The sequence below is a fragment of the Galeopterus variegatus genome, unplaced genomic scaffold (assembly GCF_000696425.1).
Source record: "Galeopterus variegatus unplaced genomic scaffold, G_variegatus-3.0.2 Scaffold727, whole genome shotgun sequence".
Lineage (NCBI taxonomy): Eukaryota > Metazoa > Chordata > Mammalia > Dermoptera > Cynocephalidae > Galeopterus > Galeopterus variegatus.
Window position 1 is genome coordinate 419,107 of NW_007726838.1, and position 22,126 is coordinate 441,232.

At 35.4% G+C, this 22,126-nt stretch overlaps 1 protein-coding gene across 2 annotated transcripts in view; it reads left to right on the plus strand.

The window, feature by feature from the left end:
- CHIC2 (cysteine-rich hydrophobic domain 2) overlaps positions 1–22,126 on the plus strand; it is a 47,135-nt gene that overhangs the window by 8,405 nt on the left and 16,604 nt on the right. The window contains exons 2-3 of one of the 2 annotated variants that reach the window (XM_008571835.1): positions 9,146–9,200; positions 9,346–9,501. In XM_008571835.1, the coding sequence (XP_008570057.1) occupies positions 9,146–9,200; positions 9,346–9,501 (211 nt within the window). The remainder of the gene's footprint in view (positions 1–9,145; positions 9,201–9,345; positions 9,502–22,126) is intronic. The other variant, XM_008571836.1, reaches the window with a different exon arrangement.

Consider the following 22,126-nt stretch of genomic DNA (forward strand, 5'->3'; position numbering starts at 1 on the left):
TTGCGATCCGTTGCTGGACACGGAAAAAAAAAAAAAAAAAAAAAAAAAAGAAAATTAGTAAAATGTTAATGTTAGACTATTGTAAGATTGTGCATAGTGATCAGATTTATAATAGAGTGAATTTAATACATGATTCAAATAAATAAGTCTTTGAATTCACTAGTTTATGAATGATATTGTATTTTTACAGAGCTGGATGAACCCAAACATTGTTCACAATGTGGTCACAGAGTTAACATTTTTAGAATTATTCTGACACCCATTTATATGTCTTTAGCTTCAGGGATTCTGTATCTTCTGGGTACACAGAGTAACTTTCAGTTCTATCCCTTCTTCCTTGAGTTACGCTGATATTCAGACATATATTGAGGCACCCAGATAAATTTAAAGCATGATTTATATGCTTCAAAATTTATTAATTTCTTCTGTAGTTACAACCTTATCTTCAAAACTAGCTGTAAATCTGATTCCATTGAGCTCAGAGTTTAGCATTAGGAAATAAGTGCTGTCTTTATTTGACATCTGTATAAATCCATTTGTTCAGTTTTAGTCTGAAATTTCTAGTTGATATTCATAGGTCTTGTCATATCTACAGGAAGATAAAATTCCATGAACTTATAGATTTGTACAGGTTGAGTGTCTTGGAATCCAAACTAACCAAAACTGAATTTATCATCTTTCCCCCACAGCTTCAGCTACAGCCTTCCCATTCTCAGTTGATGGCAAATCCATCATCCTATTGGTTTAGACCAGAAATTTTTGATACATCCTTGATGGCCCTCTTTCTCTTTCACTGCATCCATTATGTCAAGAAATCCATGGGCTCTGTCTTCTAAACCTGACATTTTGCCACCTCTACTGCTGGCAAGAATTGCCATTGTGTCTATTCTGCCTTACGCTTACTACTTTTCTTTTTCCTGTTTCCACTTGCCTCTCCCCTTTTATAGTCTTGGTAAATCTGCCATAGTGATCATTTTAAAACATAAATCAGACCATGTCTTTTTTCTGTATCAAGCCCTCTCCCCACACCCCCAACAAAGGCTCCCCATCTCCTTCAGAGTACTTTTAATGGCCTACAAAGCCCTTCCTGATCTAGCCCATCATTACTTCTCTGACTTCTTTCCTGCTACTCTTCCATTTGTTTATCACACTGTAATCACACTAGCTTCTTTTCTGTTCCCTCAGTCACTCCAGGCACACTCCTAGCTTAGGGCCTTTGCACCAGCTGGTTGTCTTTCTGGAATACTCACTACAGATATCCAGATGGCTAGGTTTTTCATTTTCTTCAAATATTTCTCAATTGTCTTCCTTTTTTTTTTTTTTTTTGGTTATGTATATTCATGGGGTACAAAGCATATTGTCACCACTCATGCCTAAGATGTGGTGGCCAGATCCATACTGGCAGCACAGTTATCTTCTTAATGAGTCTTATCCACCTTCCCCTTACTCTGTGCTACCTTTTTCTTTTTTCATAGGGCTTCCTCTTTCAGAACTTGAAATGAGCCAGACTTGAGTACAAATTTTGACAACCTTCTCTTGTAAATAGACAAACTCTCAGTAACCTTTTTTTTTTTTAAAGAATGAAGTTTTAAAACGTTTTCCATTTTATAGCAGCTGTCCAATCTGTAAAATGAACTCAGAAAACCTTGATTTTTTTTTAAACTTTGGTCCAACATTTGGCCTTAGGGCCATATATTATTCTGAGAAAGGTCAGTTGCCCTACTTGAGGCAAATAAAACCAGAAAAGAGATTTGCTGTCCCAAGATAATATACCTAGTTGATATTTGAACCAGGATTACAATTCAGGCATTCTGTCTCTCCATTTTGTTGCTCTTCCATCTTCACCTCAATTACTTTTTTGTGCTGTCCAATTTTTGATTTACTTGCTGGATTTCTGGACAAATGCTTGCCTATATTAGCTGTAGCCCTTTAGTATTGCCTGGTTTTCTTGAACCTGATACCTCTCTTGTGTGCCCTGTTGCCTCCATGCCACTCCCTGACTGTGGTTGGCAAAAAGTTGGGAAATCTTTGAAGTTAACAATAGCCAGTTTGATCATTGGCTATTTTATCTACTAAGCTGTTTGATGAAGATATTTATGAAATCACTGAAGTGTGGACATTCTCTAGTTTATCAGGTTATCCATAGTGGATATTAATTGATAATATTGCCCACTTTACTAGAAGGATGATAACCATAATACAAAACAGCAGACATTTACATTGCTTTATAATAATAAAAGCAGCTAAGATTTTTGTAGGATTTATGCCATGCATTGTTGGTGCTTTGTGCATGTGAACTAATTTAATGAGTTAGGCACTATTTTTCTTTCTTTCTTTCTTTCTTTCTTTCTTTCTTTCTTTCTTTCTTTCTTTCTTTCGATTAGGCACTATTTTTCTTTTTCTTTCTTTCTTTCTTTCTTTCTTTCTTTCTTTCTTTCTTTCTTTCTTTTCTTTCCTTTCTTTCCTTTCTTTCCTTTCTTTCCTTTCTTTCCTTTCTTTCCTTTCTTTCTTTCCTTTCTTTTAAAAAAATTTCTTCACAAGTGTCTCAGAAAAGGTGGAGAGGTAGGTACTATTATTATCCCTGGAGTGTAGGTAGGAAAATTGAGGCTCAGAAAAGGTAACTAACTTGCTCAAAGTGACACTTTTAGTACATGGCACTGTCAAGATTTCGGTCCAGGCAGTCTGGCTGCATGCAGAGTCTGTTTGTTTAATTACTTCTTTTATTGAACCAAAGCAACAATGTTATGTGTTCTCTGGTATTTATTGACACAAATATAACAAACTCCTATATATTTGGGGATTTTAGGTACAAATGTGAAAAGCTATGAGAACTTTAACATTGGTTATATATCAGTCTCAATTTTAAAATTTTGTTGATAGAGAAAGAAGTCTCGCCACCAATTTTCAAATATTTTCTTAATTTAAAAGGGTCTAGTTCAAGGGATAAACATTTTTTATTCTTATGGAAAAAACTATTAGGTTCAAGAGAGTAAGTCTCTTTCCTAGATTCTACATATTAATTAGCCATGAGACTCTTAAATTATTACGTCTTTGGGCCGGCCCGGTGGCGCACTGGATAGTGCGCCGCTTGGGAAGCGCGGCGGCGCGCGCCTGATTAGCCATGAGACTCTTAAATTATTACGTCTTATGCATCAATTTATCCCTTTAATTTGTATGTTCTTGATAATATACTAATATATACTTAAAAATACTTTGTAATATCCTTAAAAATGTACTCTAATATATACTTTAAATCTAGTAGAATTATCTCTAAATCTAAACAAGTCAATTGCACATATATTTCCTTAGTCTGACTTAAAAATTAAAACAAAATCTCTTTAATCATCTATTTTTCTTTAGGTTTTAATCCTTTTTCTAATTATTAAGAAAAACATAAAAATTATTTAAAAATTTGGAAGATGTATTTCCCAGAGAAGCAGAAAATAAAATATCTCTAATCACTAAGAGGCAAAGGTCATTTAATATTTTGGTGTATTTATTCTAGTCTTTTTATTTTAATTTTTTTTAGAAATCTTTGTTTAGATTTAAATAGTAATATATGTTACTATAGAAATTGTGGAAAACATGAAAATATGAAAAATGTTACCCATAACCTCCTTACCTAGGATTAACCACTATTAATATTTTGATGCATTAACTTTTTGTGTTTCTCTGTGTGTATGTAAATATTTTTATTAAAAAATTGAGACTGTACTAATAAAGTATTATCTTTTCTGCGTTTTTCACTTAACATTATGTTGGGAATATTTGCCAGTATCATTATGGATCCTTAAAAAGTATGAATTATTAGGCTCTATTAGATTTCAAAGAACAGAACCACCCACATGGCCTTAAGCAGTGGAAGTTTATTGTAAAAAGGCACGAAGACTAAAGACATGAAGCTTTGCCATTGTGCAGCCAGGCTTCAGCAGATTGGAATATTGTTTCAGGTGTAGTGCTGCTCTGGTGGTAAAGTTATTGTCATTTTTCTCAGCAGCTTGTGTACTCTGCTCCCTAGTCTTGTGCTCTGTCACAGTGATTCACCTACTTTCAGTTCAAGCTTCTGCTGTTGCAACGTGAACTGGCAGACTACTTTTCCCCTTTACCTTATATTTTCTACTTACTGTTGGCTTCAGTTTATTCTTGACTTCCAGTCTTCATGGCTTTATTGTACCTTGGTTTCAATTTTAGCCTTTCTCTGTCTTTCAGCTCTTGGCCATGTTACCAGCTATTTGTCTTATATTCAGATACCTCAAGAGAGAAGACTGGTTGAGTTAGTTAACATTGTCTAACTTGGGCAGGGTCATTGGGCCCTGCCATCCCATGTGCTGCTAGCCAATCTAGGGATTAACTGTTCTTAAAGCAGATGCCCATTTGTGATCTAATTAGCCAAAGTGTAGCCAGCTTAGGAGCAGAGTTACAGACAATTCTCTGTATTATACGTGGTTTTCAGCTGTTCAGTATCTTTTCAGATTGATGTATTATAATTAATATAATTGTAAGATATTTCTGTTATTTTAAAACTTTCACTGTTACAAATAGCACTGCAATTCAGAAGGAAGGAACATAAACATTGAACAAATATTTTTGGCCAAGGGTAAAACAAGTTGAAGCAGTCAGATTCTTGCAGTTCTGTATTTAAAAGGCAAAGTTCACCATGAGTTCAAAACATATCTTGACTCTAAATGACAATGCAATAGTGAATTCTATGACATGTTAATATGAGGAGAAACAAGGAACATAGAAGAGTTAAAAGCTGAAGGGAAAAGGACTGATGATTATATGGACTTGAACAATGAAAAAGATTGAAATGCATTCAAGAAAACTTGATTAGTGAACCTAAACCTCTCTGTTTATGTATGAAAATACCTAGTTAATACCAAATAAAAGTTTCAACTAGAATAAGAAAATTATGGTATTGTATATTATAAAATGCTTTTAGAGTATTTATGTAGGAACCACTATACATTACTGAAAAATAGCTCCTGTTTTTAAAAAACAACAAATGGAACAAAATGTCTTTAATACCCCTGTCCTAAAATAATACTGCAGAATCCTTGATTATGCATTAACATACTGTGCCACTGTGATACATTTCTAGAAGTAGAATTACTTGATTAAAGGGTAGGAATATTTTTAAGATCTTTTTTATATACTATCAGATTATACTCTTGAAGATTCTATCAATTTGTAAGGTTTTTGTTTTGTTCTACAATTGAGATCATGATATAAGTACAGCTTTGAATTTTCTTTTTCACTTAATGTATAATATGTTCTTTCCATTTTCTTTGTAAATTTCATTTTTAATGGTGGTCTAATCTATTATATTGAGAATTCTGTTATATTGAGATACCATAATTTACTTAACCATTCCTGTAATGTTATGAATATTTATCTTTGTGAATAAAGCTTTAGTGAACTTGCTTACACATGAATTCTTATCTACATTTCGGGTTATTTTTTAGGTTACGTTTGTAAAAGAGAAATCACTGTGACAAAGGTATAAATATTTTTAATGCCAAATTGATTTCTGGAAAATAGTGTAACAGTTTATAGTTCTGCTGACAGTGCATGATATTTTCCATCTTAAGACCTTCTTGCCAACAGAAAATATTTTTTAAATTTTATTTTCTTAGTCTTTGTAGATAACTGAATTAACATGCCCCCCACCTTGAATCATATCTTTTTAAAATATTAAATGCTACTTCAGCTTTTTGGATTAATAGAATGTTAGGTTTTTAGAGTCTGAGGGGAGTTCAGCTTCCTATCCAATGTAGGAATCATTGCTCTTCTTTCAAGCACATCAAATTACCATTTTATGGGTTGAAATTTGGCCTTTCCAATATTGTCCTGGGCAAATTGTACTTTATCTTAGAATAAAGTAAATTATTTTTAACATATTTAAAAACTTTAATATAAACTTGTAGGTGCATAACAGATAAATGGAGTAATTTATGATGCTATCAGTTTAAACTGAAACATATATCCTATTTGCATTCTAACAACCCCTGCCTCCTGCCAAATTGGGGGTGGGAGTGAGGGAAGAACTAACGCAGTATCAAAATTAAGCAATTTATGTCAAATGATAACCATTAAAGGTGATATTTTGCAGTTATATTAACAAATATGAAATGTGGCTTTTCTTATCTGTTTAATAAAATAAGGTGGTCTTGCTAAAACTTTATCTGATAGTATTGCTTTGGTTGGCCTAGATTTAAAAAAAAAAAAAAAAAAAGGCCTTAAAAGTTTTTGGCAGGGATGAAACACATAGCAAAGAGGGTATTTGCAGGCCGGCCCGTGGCTCACTAGGGAGAGTGTGGTGCTGATAACACCAAGGCCGCAGGTTTGGTTTAAAAAAAAAAAAAAAGATGGTATTTGCTATGACCTATGCCAAATCAGACATTCTGATGCTCAAGCTGTGTTTTAGGAGGAAGCATACTACATGAAAGAGGACTTGTTCAAGAGTTGTTTTCAACTACTTTGATGAGAGCAGTCTCATTGGTAAAGAAGTGTGGATGAAAGCCTAAGTTGTAGTATTTTGAATAATGAATGGGAAATGAGGTAAAGAGTGAATGTGAAGGACTCTCTCAAGACATTGGTTGAGGAAGGAAAAGATGGTGCCATCTATACAGAGGGAGACAAAAATAGTGGTTCAGGTTCTCAGGCTGGGTGGACTCATGCAGATTTGTGAGTAAGGAGACAGAAGGGAGGAAAAAAAACAGTGGATTGCAGAAGAGGCTGGAGGAGGTGCAACCAGGATCAAATGGTTAGCTTTGGGAACCTTTTCTCATTTGAGAAGGATGGTAAAGATAGTGAAGACAAACAGGTAAATCTAAAAATTAGAGGGAAGGTAAAGCAGTTTATGGTCAACGATTTTTTTTTTCTCATTGGAGTTAATGACTATGGTTATTTGCAAAATATGTGAGTTGTGAGGAAAAAGTTGAGCACATAAATAGGGGAGCAACAACTATGGAACATGGAAAAGTGGACTGATTAGGAATGAGTAAAGATTGCTATAATCGCTTAAGTTAGAAATAATATATTTTTAATAGTTATGTGGTTTTTCTCTAGTAGCTTCAGGCCATGGGAATTGAAGAAAGTAAACAGTTTAATTGAATCTGGGCTGTCAAGGGACACTCTAGTGATGATAAAGGATATTGGTTGGAGTATGGCCAAAATGACTGACCATGTAGTTCTGGCGGAGAAGGAAGGAAGTGGAGTCATAGAGAGCTGCTGAGAAGTGGAAGGTATACATTACAACCAGATACCAAAAGCCAAATTTGGTAAGGATGGGAGAAATGAAATGATTGATGATAGTGGTAAGAGGAGAATTTTACAGTTCAGAATTTCAGAAGTAATACAGTCCCAAGTGATGACAGTATCCAGAGTTTATCACAGTGAGTGGGCTGCTGAATTAGATGGAGGTGAATTTCCTCAGAAGAGATAAGACTAACTTACCAGCCCAGCCCTTTGGTCTCTCTTCTCTCACTCTTCCTTCCACCCTAGCTTAGTTCTCCACAACCCTGCCTGTCTTGCCACTCCCAGGACTGGTTTGGTCTGTTGTCTTTTCATCTGTTCAAGAGGAGATTGAAACTGAAAACAAAACAAAATATATTGTAAGGCAGTTTTTATTTTTTATCACTTGTTTTTAACTTCACAAATAAATGGTAACAAAACCTCAAAAAAAAATAGGTAAGGTTAGGAATGAGCTATAGTTGAGGTAGGAAAAGTGGCATTTCGGCAGGGTCTTTACTTAAAGTGAATATATATAGATAATTTTTTTTTTTTTTTTTAAGAGAAGGTACAAAGAGGTATCCTGGTAGCAGCAGATCAGCAGATTAGTGGTTCCAAAGGAAATTGTTAAAAGGAGTTTGGAAGGGGAAAGATCTATAAGGAAAGGGAAAGTCTGACTAGGATGAAGATGAGAAAGCAGGGTAACAGACAGGAATGATTTACACCTGGAGTTATGGCTATGAATTGTGAGAATGAGGAAGTAGTGAAATGGAAGTATGTGGAGTATGAGTAAAACAAACATATTTCAAGATCCCATTTAGGTTTAAATGTAAAGTTGCAGTCCCTCTTCAAAGCTTTAACAGGTATATTATATGAACTTTCAAAATTATCTCAAATTATGTAAAATTGGCCATGTATATGATATCTTAAAAAAAAAAAGTAACTATGAAAGCCTCCTATTTTAGCTATTTTAAGCTACCCAAAGTGTTTGGCATAGAAAGTGTTCAATATTTGTGATTTGAATGAATTCTTTTTTCCAAGTACTAGTAGACTTCTGATAGTAAAAGCAAAATAGGGTAAATTTATTATGTCTTTTATCTTCTTGTCATATTTGCCATTCTTTGAGAATAGTTTTAGTCTTTTATCAATTCTTAAGCCATAGAGTTTTTTAAACATGATTTAAAGGGTCTTTTAGGGAATAGGAATAGATGTAGCAGATGTGTACATTTTTTCATACTGTCTAATGCACTGACAAATTAATATTGAATGGAACCTAAGATAGTTCTTGGTAGCACTTTGTCAATCCCCACTTTCTTTATTTTTTCTACTTCCCCTTCCCCACTCTTTCTGCTTTGGGAGGGGGGCTGGAACAGGGATTCAAACCCATGACCTTGGTGTTAAGAGGCTGTGATCTAACCAAGTGAGCTAACTGGCTGGCCCCTTCTTCCCCACTCTTTCCCTACATTTTTCCTTCTCCTCGTCTTATTGTATATATATGAAGGACATCTGCTAAAATTCATAGCCATTGCTTATCTCCACCAATAACATTCAAAGCTACAAAAAATTGCTAACCCGTATATTAAAATAATACGCTGTGAACATGGTTTTTAAGATAAAGGTGGTAGCTTAAATTAAATGAACCATTCTTTTATTTAAATACTACTAATTAGTTAACATTTAGCCTCTTAGTATTATACAAAAGTTTTGATTCAACTGCTAAAATAATTGCTTGTTACATTTTGTAAATGGCTTATTACAATGATTTTTGTCTTGAACTTTCATCATATGTCTCAAATTTCCCTCTGTATATGTACCTGCGTTCTATTTACTTTACCTTTTGATTTAGTTAAATGTTCTAAATCTTTTGCCACAACGACATATAATAACATATTTTTATTTTTTTTAAAAATAGATTTGGACTGAGCAACAAATTTGAATCAGAATTCCCTTCTTCATTAACTGGAAAAGTGAGTGTCTCTATTATTTATGTACTGTTTTTATGCCTCAAAACTGAAGTGTTTTCCTAGCAAATTAGAAAAAGATGTATGCTAATGAGACATGTTTATTGATATTAATATTGCAATTTTATTATTTCTTAAAACTTTTCTTTAGGTTGCTCCTGAAGAATTTAAAGCCAGCATCAACAGAGTTAACAGTTGTCTTAAGAAGAACCTTCCTGTTAATGTACGTTGGCTACTTTGTGGCTGCCTTTGTTGCTGCTGCACATTAGGTTGCAGTATGTGGCCAGTTATTTGCCTCAGTAAAAGAGTAAGTTTCCTAACCTTTTTAAACCTGGTTGACACAACTGTAAAATATTCACCTACTACTTGAATACAATTGTTGTTAAGTGTAAAACGAAATAGTGTTTGTAAAGCTCTGTGCTGAATATAGCTGAAAGGAAGTGGTTAGTAAGTATTGATTAATAGTGTTATTACTGATAAATAATATGGTAACCATAGAAGAAATAAGATGGTTACAATGATTATTTCTAATTAATGAGATTATGGGGAATTCTTTTTTCTTTCTTCTTTTTGTATTTTAGAAGTTTTTTAAAGACTACTCATAATTTTGACTGCTTATAATAAAAAATTCCTAAGATCTTGGTAGAGATATGTCAAATTAGTATAGATTGAATGCAGTACATTTTTGTTAGTTTTTAAAAAATGTTATTCATACATATAAAAATGATATACTATTAAGTTGAAATTGAATGAATGATTTAGTATGGCTACATTTTATTTTGTCACCAATAATGGTAGGAAATACAGAAAAGCAAATTCTATTTGTTCCTTGATTTCTGTTATAAAAAAAAAGAGGTAAATTCCTACTAAAAATTTTTTTAACTAGTACATTTTATTGGTAGGAAGGAGGTGTAATGCCTTTGTAATAGAATTACTTTTGTAATATTTACTCTAATATTTGTAATAATTACTTTTCTCTAAGAATATTTCTTCTTTTTCATAGTTTTCACCAGATCATCTTTACACCACAGAAAATTTTTTTTTATCTCTGGTATCTCTGGATCCACAGTTGAATTTGCTGCTCTTGTAGTTTAGATCCATTCACTACTTTCTACTACAGTTATGTGTTGCTTAATGATGGGGACCTGTTCTGAGAACTGCAGGTCCTTCGATGATTTCCTTGTTGTGCACACATCATAGAGTGTACTTACACAAATCTAGATGGTATAGCCTACTACATACCTAGGCTATATGGGATTGCCATTATAATCTTAAGGGACCACTGTTGTGTATGCAGTTCTTTGTTGACCGAAATGTCCTTGTGTGGTACATAACTCTATTTAGGTGTTTCCATTGTTTCAATGACTGCTATATTTCAGCTGGTTGGTAATTGTTATCATTTAACCCAAGGAATTTTAACCCAAGGAATTATAGTTTTATTACTGTAGAAACCTTTGAGATCTAGCTTTTTTGTTTTTGTTTTTGAGATCCTCGGTTCTTTTAGGTAACATAAGATGTTGCAGTGTGTGTACAGTGTATATTTAGAAAACACAGGTAAACATTTTACACTTCTTTTTACATTCTTATCAACTTAAAATCCTTTTTTTTTTTTTTTCCCTTTTTGTCTTTTTTCATGACCGGCAACGGATCGCAACCCTCAGTGTTGCGCCCGTACCGGCCCGGGACTGGCAACGGGATCGCAACCCTCGGTGTTGCTCCCTGCACCTCGCTCAGCCAGTGAGCGGGAACCGGGCTGTATGTGGGATCCGAACCCTTGGCGGGAGCGCTGCCGCGCTTCCCAAGCAGCGCACTGTAGCAGTGCGCCACCGGGCCGGCCCTAAAATCCTTTTTTAATGCCTTCATTAAGTTTCTTTTTATTTGAGACATAAGATAGATTTTTTTTTTTAAGGCTAGTTCCATCTGTAGTTTCAGAAAGTACATTTCATTTAACACTGTAGTATCCGTTGTAAGGTCTTTCTTGTATGGATATGACTATGGGACATTTATTTGGTACATTAATTTTATATGGATTCTATTATTTAGTTAGCATAAACAAATGTAACTATTGCTTAAAAAAAGCTGTGCATTTCTTTGTCTTGGGTGTAAACTGTTATATAACCATGGAGAGAGTGATACTCCATGCTTGTATGAAGGGTATTAGAGGCCCTGGAGAAAAAGGTGCTTTTAAGATGGGTGCAGAATAATCTAGAGCAGAGATTTTTAACTTTTTGTCATGATCCCACTGGTAGTCTAGAAAAGCCTATGAACACTTTATTAGAATAATGTTTTATGTGTATTTTAAAACATGTAATGTATTTTAGGGGCCAAGCCCGTGGCGCACTCGGGAGAGTGCAGTGCTGGGAGCGCAGCAGCACTCCCGCCGCGGGTTCGGATCCTATATAGGGATGACTGGTGCGCTCACAGCGCTCACTGGCTGAGCGCAGTGCGGCCGGTCTCAAAAAGGACAAAAAAACCCCCCAAAAACATATAATGTATTTTAAATATGTAAAATACATAGGATTATGAAGAAAACCAATTATGTAAAATACAGTTATCAAAATACTAAAAACTTCAAATATATGATTTGTTGATATGTTTATTAATGCATATAAAGTAAAATAGCGGTGGTACTATATGATAGGAAGAATCTGTGATTTTTATAAGTGATAAAAGCATAAGTCCTATTTAGTCTATTGCAGTTAGTTGCATACATTCATAACCTGAGTAAATATAATACATTTCAGTTAGAGATTAAAAATGAAGATGAATTTTTGTCCTACTGACTTTCATGGACTCCTGGAGTTTTATCTAGGTATTCCATACTAAGAACCTTTCATTTAGAGTTACTAGTATAGAAAAAGGCTAAAACTCTGCCTGATTGCTAGCTTGTAAACCTCTCTTTTCTCCACATTTTTATATGGGATCCTCTTATATGATTAGAACTTTGTGTCAGACTCTAAGACAAATCAGGATCAAAAGCATACTTTATATGCATGCAGCTCAGCGTTTTTGCCTTCCTGGCATTATTCACTGATTTGGATAACTAGATTTCTGGCTTGCCTTTAAAACTCATCCCCAACTTAGTGCCCCCTTTTATGACCTGACCTTGTTCCAGATGTCTTGTTTTTAATCTATTCTGTTGTTATTATTTTTAGATCTTCCAAATTGCTTTTTTCTTTTTTAAAAACTGCCTTTGCCTATTTTTGAAAATTATTTTTTAATATGCAGTAAAATTTAATTTTGGTGTACAGTTCTGTGATTTTTGGTAAATGCACAGAGTTGTGTAACCACCACCATAATCAAGACACATGAAAGTTCTTTCCGAAAAACTTCCTTGTGCTATCTCTTTGTAGTCAACCTGTCTTCACTTAAACCCTGGCAACCACTGATCTGTTGTCTATCTCTACAGTTTTGTCTCTTCTAGAATATTATATAAATGGCATTATACAGTGTATGTAGCCTTTTGAGTCTGACTTCTTTTATTTAGCATAGTGCATTTTATTTAGCATAGAGAGTCATATATTTTGTTTCATGTGTTAATAGATTATTCCTTTTTTTTTTTTTTTGTCTTTTGTCTTTTTCCGTGTCCGGCAACGGATTGCAACCCTCAGTGTTGCTCCCGCGCCTCGCTCAGCCAGTGAGCGGGAACCGGTCTGTATGTGGGATCCGAACCCTCGGGCGGAAGCGCCGCAGCGGTGCACTTATCCAGTGCGCCACCGGGCCGGCCCGATTATTCCTTTTTATTGCTGATTATTATTCCATTGTGTGTGTGTATCACAGTTTGTTTATCCATTCACCTGCTGAAGAACATTGGGTTGTTTCCAGTTTTTGGTTATTTTGAATGAAACTTGCTGTAACATTCACGTACATGTTTTTGTGCGAACATTAAGTTTTCATTCTTACGAGTGTCATTGCTGTGTTATATGGTAAGTATATGCTTAATTTATAAGATACTTCCAAACTGTTTTCCAAAGTGGGTGAATTTTGCATTCCAACCATCAATATATGAGAGTTCCAGTTGATCAGCATCCTTGCCAGTATTTTGTATTGTTAGTTTTAGAAATCTTAGTCATTCTAATAAATATGTAGTGACATCTCACTGTGGTTTTAATTTGCACTACCCTCATGACTAATGATATTGCACACCTTTTTGTGTGCTTATTTGCCATTTGTACATCTTCTTTGTTAAAGTGTTTGAAATATTTTGCCCTTTTAAAAATTATTTCTTGTTGAGTTTTGAGAGTTTTTAATATAATTTTGAATATAAGTCCATTGTCGAATAATATACAGATATATTTTTCCAGTCTGTAGCTTGTCTTTTCATTCTCCTAACAGTGTCTTTGGCAGAGCAAACAATTTTGATTTTGATGAAGTTCAATTTATTACTTTTGTAAAAAATAGGTTGTATATCTAAGAATATGCCTAAATCAAGGTCATGAAGATTTTCTTCTGTGACCTCTTCTGTGTTTTACATTTAGATCTATGGTCCATTTTAGTCAGTTTTTGTGTAGGTGTAAGGTCAACATTCATTTTTTTGGCACATGACACTCCACAAGTTTTCTAGCACCATTTATTGAAAAGACTGTCCTTTCTCCATTGAATTTCCATTGTAGATTGCCAAAAACTAATTGACCATATTTGTGTGGGTCTATTTCTGGACTCTGTTCTACTAATTTATATGTCTGTTTTGATCTATTTTCTTGACTGTTGGCCAGTATGGGAATCTGAACCCTTGACCTTCATGTTATCAGACCGTGCTCTAACCAATTGAGCTAACTGGCCAGTAATGGGCTATTTAGTTTACTATAGTTTTATAGTAAAAGCTATGTCAGGTGGGATGAGTCTTCCAAATTTGTTCTTTTTCAAAGTTGTTTTAGCGATTCTAATTTTTTTGCCTTCCATATAAATTTTAGAATCAGCTTATCAACATCTACAGAAAAAAGAAAAGCTGGAATTTTGATTGGTATTGCATTCAATTTATAGGACAATTTGAGAAGAATGGACATCTTAACAATTTTAAGTCTTTCAAACCAGGAACATGACACACCTCTCCATTTAGGTCTTTTTTTCATTTGTGTTTTGTAGTTTTTCATAGCATATAGATCATGTGCATATTTTTTTAGCTTTATATGTAAGGACTTCTTTGTGTTCATGCTGTTATAAATGATATTTTTAAAAATTTTGATTTCTAGTTTATTGCTAATACATAAAAATATGTTTGATTTTTGTATTTTGACATTGAGTCCTTCGACTTTGCCAAACTTATTAAATTCCAGGAACTTTTTTGTAGATTCCATGGGATTTTCTACATAGATAACTATGTTGTGTGAGAATAATGAATTTTATTTCTTGGTTTCCGATCTGCATGCTTTTAATTTCTTTTTCTTCTCGTTTTTTCACTGGGTAGGACTTCCAGTAAAATGTTGAATAGGAGTGATGAGAATGGACTCCTTTATTTTTATTTTCTCTGTTGTTACTCTTTTTTAACTTTCATTGATTTTTGCTCTTTTATTATTTCTTCTCCTTGCTTCAGATTTAATTTACTCTTCTTTTTTTAGTTTCTTAAGGTAGAAGTCATTGACTTGACCTCTTTTTCTTTTGATACAAGTATTTAATACTAACCATTTTCCCCTAGAGCTTTGCTTTGACTGCATCCTACAGATTTTTATATATTGTGTTATTTTTATTCAGTGCAAAAGATTTATAATTTTCCATGATACTTCATCTTTGACTTATGGGTTATTAAGAAGTGTTTGTTTAATCTCCAGATATTTGGATATTTCCCAGAAATCTTTCTGTTATTGATTTCTAGTTTAATTCTATTATTGTCATAGAACATTGTGTGATTCCAGTTCTTTTAAATGTGTTAAGTTTTATTTTGTGGCCTTGAATATAGTGTATCTTGGTAGTGACATTTAAAAATTTGTTATTTGTATTTCAGCAACTTTATTGAGGTGTAAGTGACGTACAATAAACTGCACATATTTAAGGTGTGTCATTTGATGAGTTATGTCACATGCATACACCCATATACACATGCATATATCAAGATAGTAAACATATTCATTCCCCCCCCCCTTTCCTTTTGCCTCTTTATAATGCCCTCACCCCTTCTAGGCAAACTGCTCATCTGCTTTCTAGCACTGTAGATTAGTTGGATTTTTCAGGGTTTTATGTAAATAGAATCATGTAATATGCATTGTTTTTTATCTTCTTTTACTCATTATTATTTTGAGATTCAACCATGTTATTAGTTCATTCCCTTTTATTGCCAAGTAATTGTATTAGTCTGTTTTGTGTTGCTTATAACAAAGTACACAGAACTGGGTGATTTATAAAGAAAAATGACATTTATTGCTTACAGTTTCTGAGGCTGGGAAGTCCAAAGTCCATCTGCTGGTGACAGTGACCCACGGGTCTCACATTGCAAGATGGTGGAAGCAGAGAGAGCAGAGAGAGAGAGACAGATTCTCCTTTTAAAGCCCTCAGAACCATACCCCTCACCACCATTTTTAATCCATTCACTACTACACGGTCCTACAATCCAATCACTTCTTCAAGGCTCCACCTTTCGATTACCATAATAGGATTTCCCACCCCCTTAACAGTCACAATGGGGGCTAAGTTTCTAATACATAAAACGTGGAGGAGGCAATTCAAGCTTCAATGAGTTTTGGGGGGACATAATTCAATCCACTACAGTAATGTTCTGTTGTATGGATATATCACATTTATTTATCCATTTACTGGTTGATGGACATTTGTGTTCTTTCTAGTTTTGGTCTTTATAAATAAAGGTGCGATGAATATTTTTGTTCATGTCTTTTTATGGTCATATACTTTTTTTCTCTTGAGTAAAGATTTCTAAGAGTGCAATGGTTTGGTCATGTGGTATATTTATATTTAACTTTTTAAGGAACTGAGAAATTATTTGCCAAAGTAGAAGTACTATTATTTTACAGTTCCGTAAGCTGTGTATGATAGGCTGTTCAACTACATCCTTGTCAGCACCACCCTTGTGGCAGTGGTTGTGCTCGTGGCTTTGGTGGGCTGCCCACATGGCAGCAGTGGCTCCAGCAGTGATGGGCTGCTTACACAACAGTGGTGGCTGCATGGCGGTGCTGGTGGTGGCAGCAACTGCAGAAGTGGCAGTTTTATCAACCACCTGCTTGGCTGTGGTGTCCACAGCGGCAGCTTGCATAGCTACAGTGTCTACAATAGTGGTAGGGTTAACTCCCCGTGGCAGCAGCAGCCTCGGTGGCTGCAAGTGCCTCCCTGATGTCTGTGGTGTTCTTGGTGGCAGTGGGGTTACCTCGTAGGCGTGGCAGCAGTGCTGGTGGCTAAAACTGCCTCCCTCGCACTTGTGGTGTCTACAGGGGCAGTGAAGTTAGCTCGTGAGTGTGGCATCAGTACCAACAGCTGCAACTGCCTCCCTTGCATCTGTGGTGTCATGTTGTAGTTGTGACTGTGACCCTGAGTGCAGGGCACAGCACTAGCTCAACTCTGGGGGAGAAGGAGTGCTCTGAAAGTTTGAACCTGGTATTCAAAGTACAGCTGCAATTTAGGTAGTAGAGCTAATGGGGCTTAGTTGTTATGTAGTTTCCAGGGGGCGAGGCACTATATAATGGTAACTGTAGCCCCTGAGTTGATAAAACTGGGCAATATTTCAGTCTCTGTAAGGTCAGGTGCAGTGACAGGAAGGACCCAGAATGATAGATCATAGCTCTTGTTTGGGCCTTGGGGGCAGGGAGCAGCACAGCACTGACTCTACTTCCCAGGGAAAGGGTTATTTCAGCAGCTCAGTTTCTAGGGAAATAGTCCAGGCTCAGGGAAGCAGGGTACTAGAGTTGTTTGGCCAGCAGGGTAGGGTGTCTCACTCAGCCACTGCTCTGTTTCCCTGTGACACAGAGTACTGTGTCAGCTCAGCCCTGGGATGCACAGCTGCTCAGCTTGACCAAGCAGTTTCTTGGCCAAGATATCACATCTCCAGGGTGTGATGCACCCCTTTAGCTCAGTTTCAGGAGGGTGGGTCATAGCCACAACTGGCAAGGTAGGTAAAGCTTCCTTCAGAGGGAGTGTGCAGCTTCATCTCTGACCTGATGGGGATATGGGGCACAGCTGCAACTGGGAGGAATGGGTGGAGCAGCTGGCTTTAACACAGCTTAGCCCCACAGGGTAGGGTGTAACAGCTGGTGGCAGCTCAGCTTGGTAAAGTGGGATCACAGAATGGGGGCAGCTCAGTGGCAGCTTAGCATCTAGGATTAAAGGGTGTCACCCTGGTATAAGACACCCTCCAGCAGCAATTCCAATTCCAGGAGGTATAGGATAGTACCCAGCAGCAATAGCCATTGAAAGGTGGGGCACAGTATGAGCTTCTCTGGCAGGAGCACAAGTGTGTGTTCTCCAGGCAACTCCCTCAGCTGGGCTTAGTGCCTGTAAGGACTGCCAGGGTCCTCGGTGGTGAGGACTCTAGGTATCCAGGATATTGATGGACACTGCTGGGGTCCTCTAGCTTACCTTTTTTTCCCAGGGAAAAGTTCTTCCTGGTTCCCAGCTGATCCTGGGTGATGGAGGCTGGGTGTTTCTTTACATTCTCTGTGTGGCTTTTCTGAGTTTCTGTGCTCACTAGTTAGCCATTTTCTTTTTTGGTTGAGCTTTATAGTTTCTTTTTCAAGGAATTTGTCCACTTTATCCACGATGTTGAATTGTCGGCATAAAGTTTATAATATTTATTAATTATGCTTTTACTATCTGTAAATGTCTTACGTCACCTCTCTTATTCCTGAAATTGTTAATTTATTCCTTGTTTCTTTTATTCTTCTGACCAGTCTATCTAGAAGTTTATGAATTTTATTTATCTTCTCAAAGACTAGATTTTGGTGTCATTGGCTGTTTCTGTTTCTGTTTTTATATTTCATTGAGTCTGACCTTTGTTATTTCTTTTCTTCTTACTTAGGGTTTAATATGCTCTTCTTTTTTTGGTTTCTTAATGTGGAAACAAAGATCATTGATTTGAGATGTTTCTTCTTTTCTAGTATAGTTGTTTAGTGCTATAAGTTTCCTTCTTGAGTACTGGTTTAGCAGTGTCACACAAATTTTGATTTTTTTCTTTTAATTTTCATTCAATTCATTCTATGTTTTAATTTCTTTTTTGATTTCTTCTTTAACCAATAAGTTATTTAAAAGTATTTTATTTCACTTCCAAATATTTGGGGGATTTTCTAGAGATATTTCTCTTAATTGATTTTAATTGTTTCATTGTGGTCAGATAACCTACTTTGTATGTTTTGAATCTTTTAAATTTATTGAGACTTATTACTCAGAATATGAACTGTCTTGATAAATGATTTGTATGCACTTGAAAAGAATGTGTATTCATCTATTATTGGTTAGAGTGTTTTATAAATGTCAATTAGGTCAAGTTGTTTGACATTTTTACTGATTTTTCTGTCTACTAATTCTATCAGTTATCAGAAGAGAACTGTTAAACTTTCTGACTACAATTGTGGGTTTGTCTATTTATTCTTGCAATTTATGCTTCTTGTATCTTGACACTGTAATTAGGTACGTAAACTTTCAGGGTTTTTGTGTTTGCTTCATGGATTGACCTTTTCATCATTATGAAACTGATCTTCTCTTCTCTGAAATCTACTTTGTCTAATAGTAATACAGTCAGTCCATCTTTCTTGTGATTAATGTTAGTATGGTGTATCTTTCTCCATCCCTTTACTTTTAGCTTATTTGTAACTTTTGTTTAAGTTACATTTCTTATAGGCAGTGTTGAGTCCTTCTTTTCTGTTCAATTTGACTGTATCTGCCTTTTAATTAGGGACTTTGAGCCATTTACATTTCTTGTGATTGTTGATATAGTTAGGTTTAAGTCTTTCATTTTGCTATTTTCCTCCTCTCCCATGAGTTCATTATTTTCATTTTCCGAATTTTCTGCCTTATTTTTAAAAATAATTATTTATTGAGGTGAAATTTATATAGTGTAACCGTTTAAATATGAACAATTTAGTGACATTTAGAACATTTATAGTATTGTGCAACTACCACCTCTGTCTACTTCCAGAACATTTTTATTGTTCCAGAGTAAAATCCTTACTCATTTTAAGTAGTTTCTCCCCATTGCCCTCTCCCTGCAGTCCCTGGCAGCCACCAATCTGTGTTCTGTCTCTATGGGTTTATTTATTCTGGATAATTTATATAAATGGGATTATGTAATATATGATCTTTTGTGTCTGGCATCTTTCAAACTTAGCATAATGCATTGGAGGTTCATCTACATTGTATCATGTATCAGTACTTCTTCTTTTTTTTTTTTTTTGTTTGTGTGTTTCTGGCCAGTATGGGGATCTGAATCCTTGACTTTGGTGTTATAACATCATGCTCTAACCAACTGAACCAAATGGCCAGCCCTATTTCATTTTTATGGCTGAATAATTTTCCATTGTATGTACATGCCACGATCTGTTTATCCATTCATCCATTGATGGATATTTAGGCTCTTTCCACCAAAAAGATGATTACTGCTGCTATGAACATGTGTGTGCATATATTTGTTTGAGTACCTGTTTTCAATTTTTGTGTGTATGTACCTAGGACTGTGGTGTTATATGGTAATTTTATGTTTCACTTCTTGAGGAATCAGAGCAGTGTTGTTTTGTCTAGAGCTAGTTATTCTCTCTTTTAGTGAGGCAAGACCCTCCTGGGTAGTCTACCCAACGGCCTGTGAATTGTGATGTTTTCTAGTCTGGTTAGTGGAAAGAGGCCTTATGCTCGATCTTTATGAGCCCTGGACACTATTACTTCTGATCCTTTCTAGTTAGTTTTTTGCCTCACCTCTGGTAGTTTCCTTACTTGGATGCACTGCTCAGTACTCACCTTGATATTCAGTAGAGACTATTGCAAATCTCTGGAGTTTCTTCTCTGTGTAGCACTCTCCTCTGATACTCTGTTCTGTGACTGCAAGCTGCCTTGGTCTCCCCAGACTTTTCAGTTCTGCTATCTCTAATTCAGGGAGTCCCAGGCTTTGCCTGATCTCTCCATTCACTGTGACTTGGAAGCTCTCTTAAGTCAGTAAGCTTGGGAAATTGCCTGTCTCTTTTGTTTCTGGTTTCTCATGGATCACTTTCTTTCATTGTTTGTTGTCGATTGTCTTGAGAACTTTTGCATATGTTTTATCTATTTTTTTTTAATTGTTTCAGGCTAGGGGATAAATCTTGTGTCTATTGCTGCATGTTGGCTGAAAATTGAAGTCTTAACATCCTTTTTTTATAGAAGCATTCTTGACATGTAAGTACCATGCTAGATGCTGAGGATAGAAAGATTTATACTAATGCTCTCCTCAAAGAGCATATAATCTATTTGGCAAATTGCCTAGGTGAGTGCAGAGATAGTATAAATTTGTAAGTACTTTTCCTATTTTTCATGAAGTAATTCTAAAAACAAAAGACAATAAATATGAGGGATCTTCAAAAATTTTATGGAAAGATTCATATTACCTTTTTTCTTTTCTTTTTTTTTTTTCTTTTGGTGGCTGGCTGGTACGGGGATCTGAGATTCGTATTATCTTTTAATTCCATTTTTCCATGAACTATTTGAAGTACTCTTATATGTGTCTTTAGGATCTAGAAATATGAAGTGGCCACCTTCAATCACAAAATATATTTGAAGTCTTGTGTTATATCTCAAGAATTGATTTGAATTTTACATTCTAATATATAATATATTTGTTTTAATAGAATATGTTTAAAATAACTAAGTAAAGCTGATAATCTAGGAAGATAAGCACGTTTGTCCTATGAAATTTCTGGGTTTGGCTACCATTTCATCATGCTGCCAGTGTGCCATTGTGAAGGTTAATTCTAGATGTCAACTTGGTTAGATGAAGGAATGCTGAGAAACCTGGTAAAGCAATCTTTTCAGGTGTGTCCATGAGGGTGTTTCCAGCAAAGATTAGTATGAGAGTCTGAGTGGCCTGGGTGTTAAAGGCCCACCCTCAGTGTGGGTGGGAACCATCCAATCCACTGGGGGCCCGGAGAGAACAAAAGACAGAGGAAAGAGGTGAAGCTCTCTCTCGATCTGCTGGAGCTGGGATACACTCTTCTCTCCTGTCCGTGGACATTAGAGTTTGAGACTCTTCAGCTTTTGGGTTCCAGAACTTAAACCAAGGATACCATCAGCTTCCCTGGTTCTGAGGCCTTTGGACTTGGACTGAGCCACGCTACCGCCATCCAGTTTATAGACGGCCTATCGTGGGACTTTTCTTCATAGCCACGTGAGCTAATAATTCCCCTAATAAATCCCTCTCATATAATTATAACATATCCTATTGATTCTGTCTCTCTGGAGAACCCTGACTAATACAGCCATTTTTATAGATAATAAAATCTCTGGATTTTATTTATTCATTAATTTAATGAATATTCCTGAAGCAGCTATGTGGGCTTGGTACTGCTTTAGATGCTGAGGTCATGTGGTTCCTCTGTGGACTTAAAAGCAAGAAAATAAATAAGAATTTCAAATAGTGGTCAGTGCTTAGAGAGCAATAAAACAGGAAACTTCAGCCTTTTAGTAGGTTCTTTGTAAGAGCCTTAGGAGCTTACAAATGGATAAAATGTTTCAGCTCTATTAAATAGATTTTATGACATTTACTTTACAAAAGATTATTTTTGTTTCTTGGCTATGCTTGACATCACTTATTTTGTATATGCTTTCAGCCTGGCTCACTTTTTGAAGAAATGAGTTTTAGAATTTTACTCTCTGTTGTATTATAGTATTTTTTTGTTTTGGTTTATTTTCCACCCTAAGGAACTGTTTCAGTCTTCTAAGATTTTGCACATATATATCATATTCCAACTTTAGTGACTTTTTTTCTTTTTTTTCCTTTTTTGTCTTTTTTACTGACCGGCAACGGGATCGCAACCCTC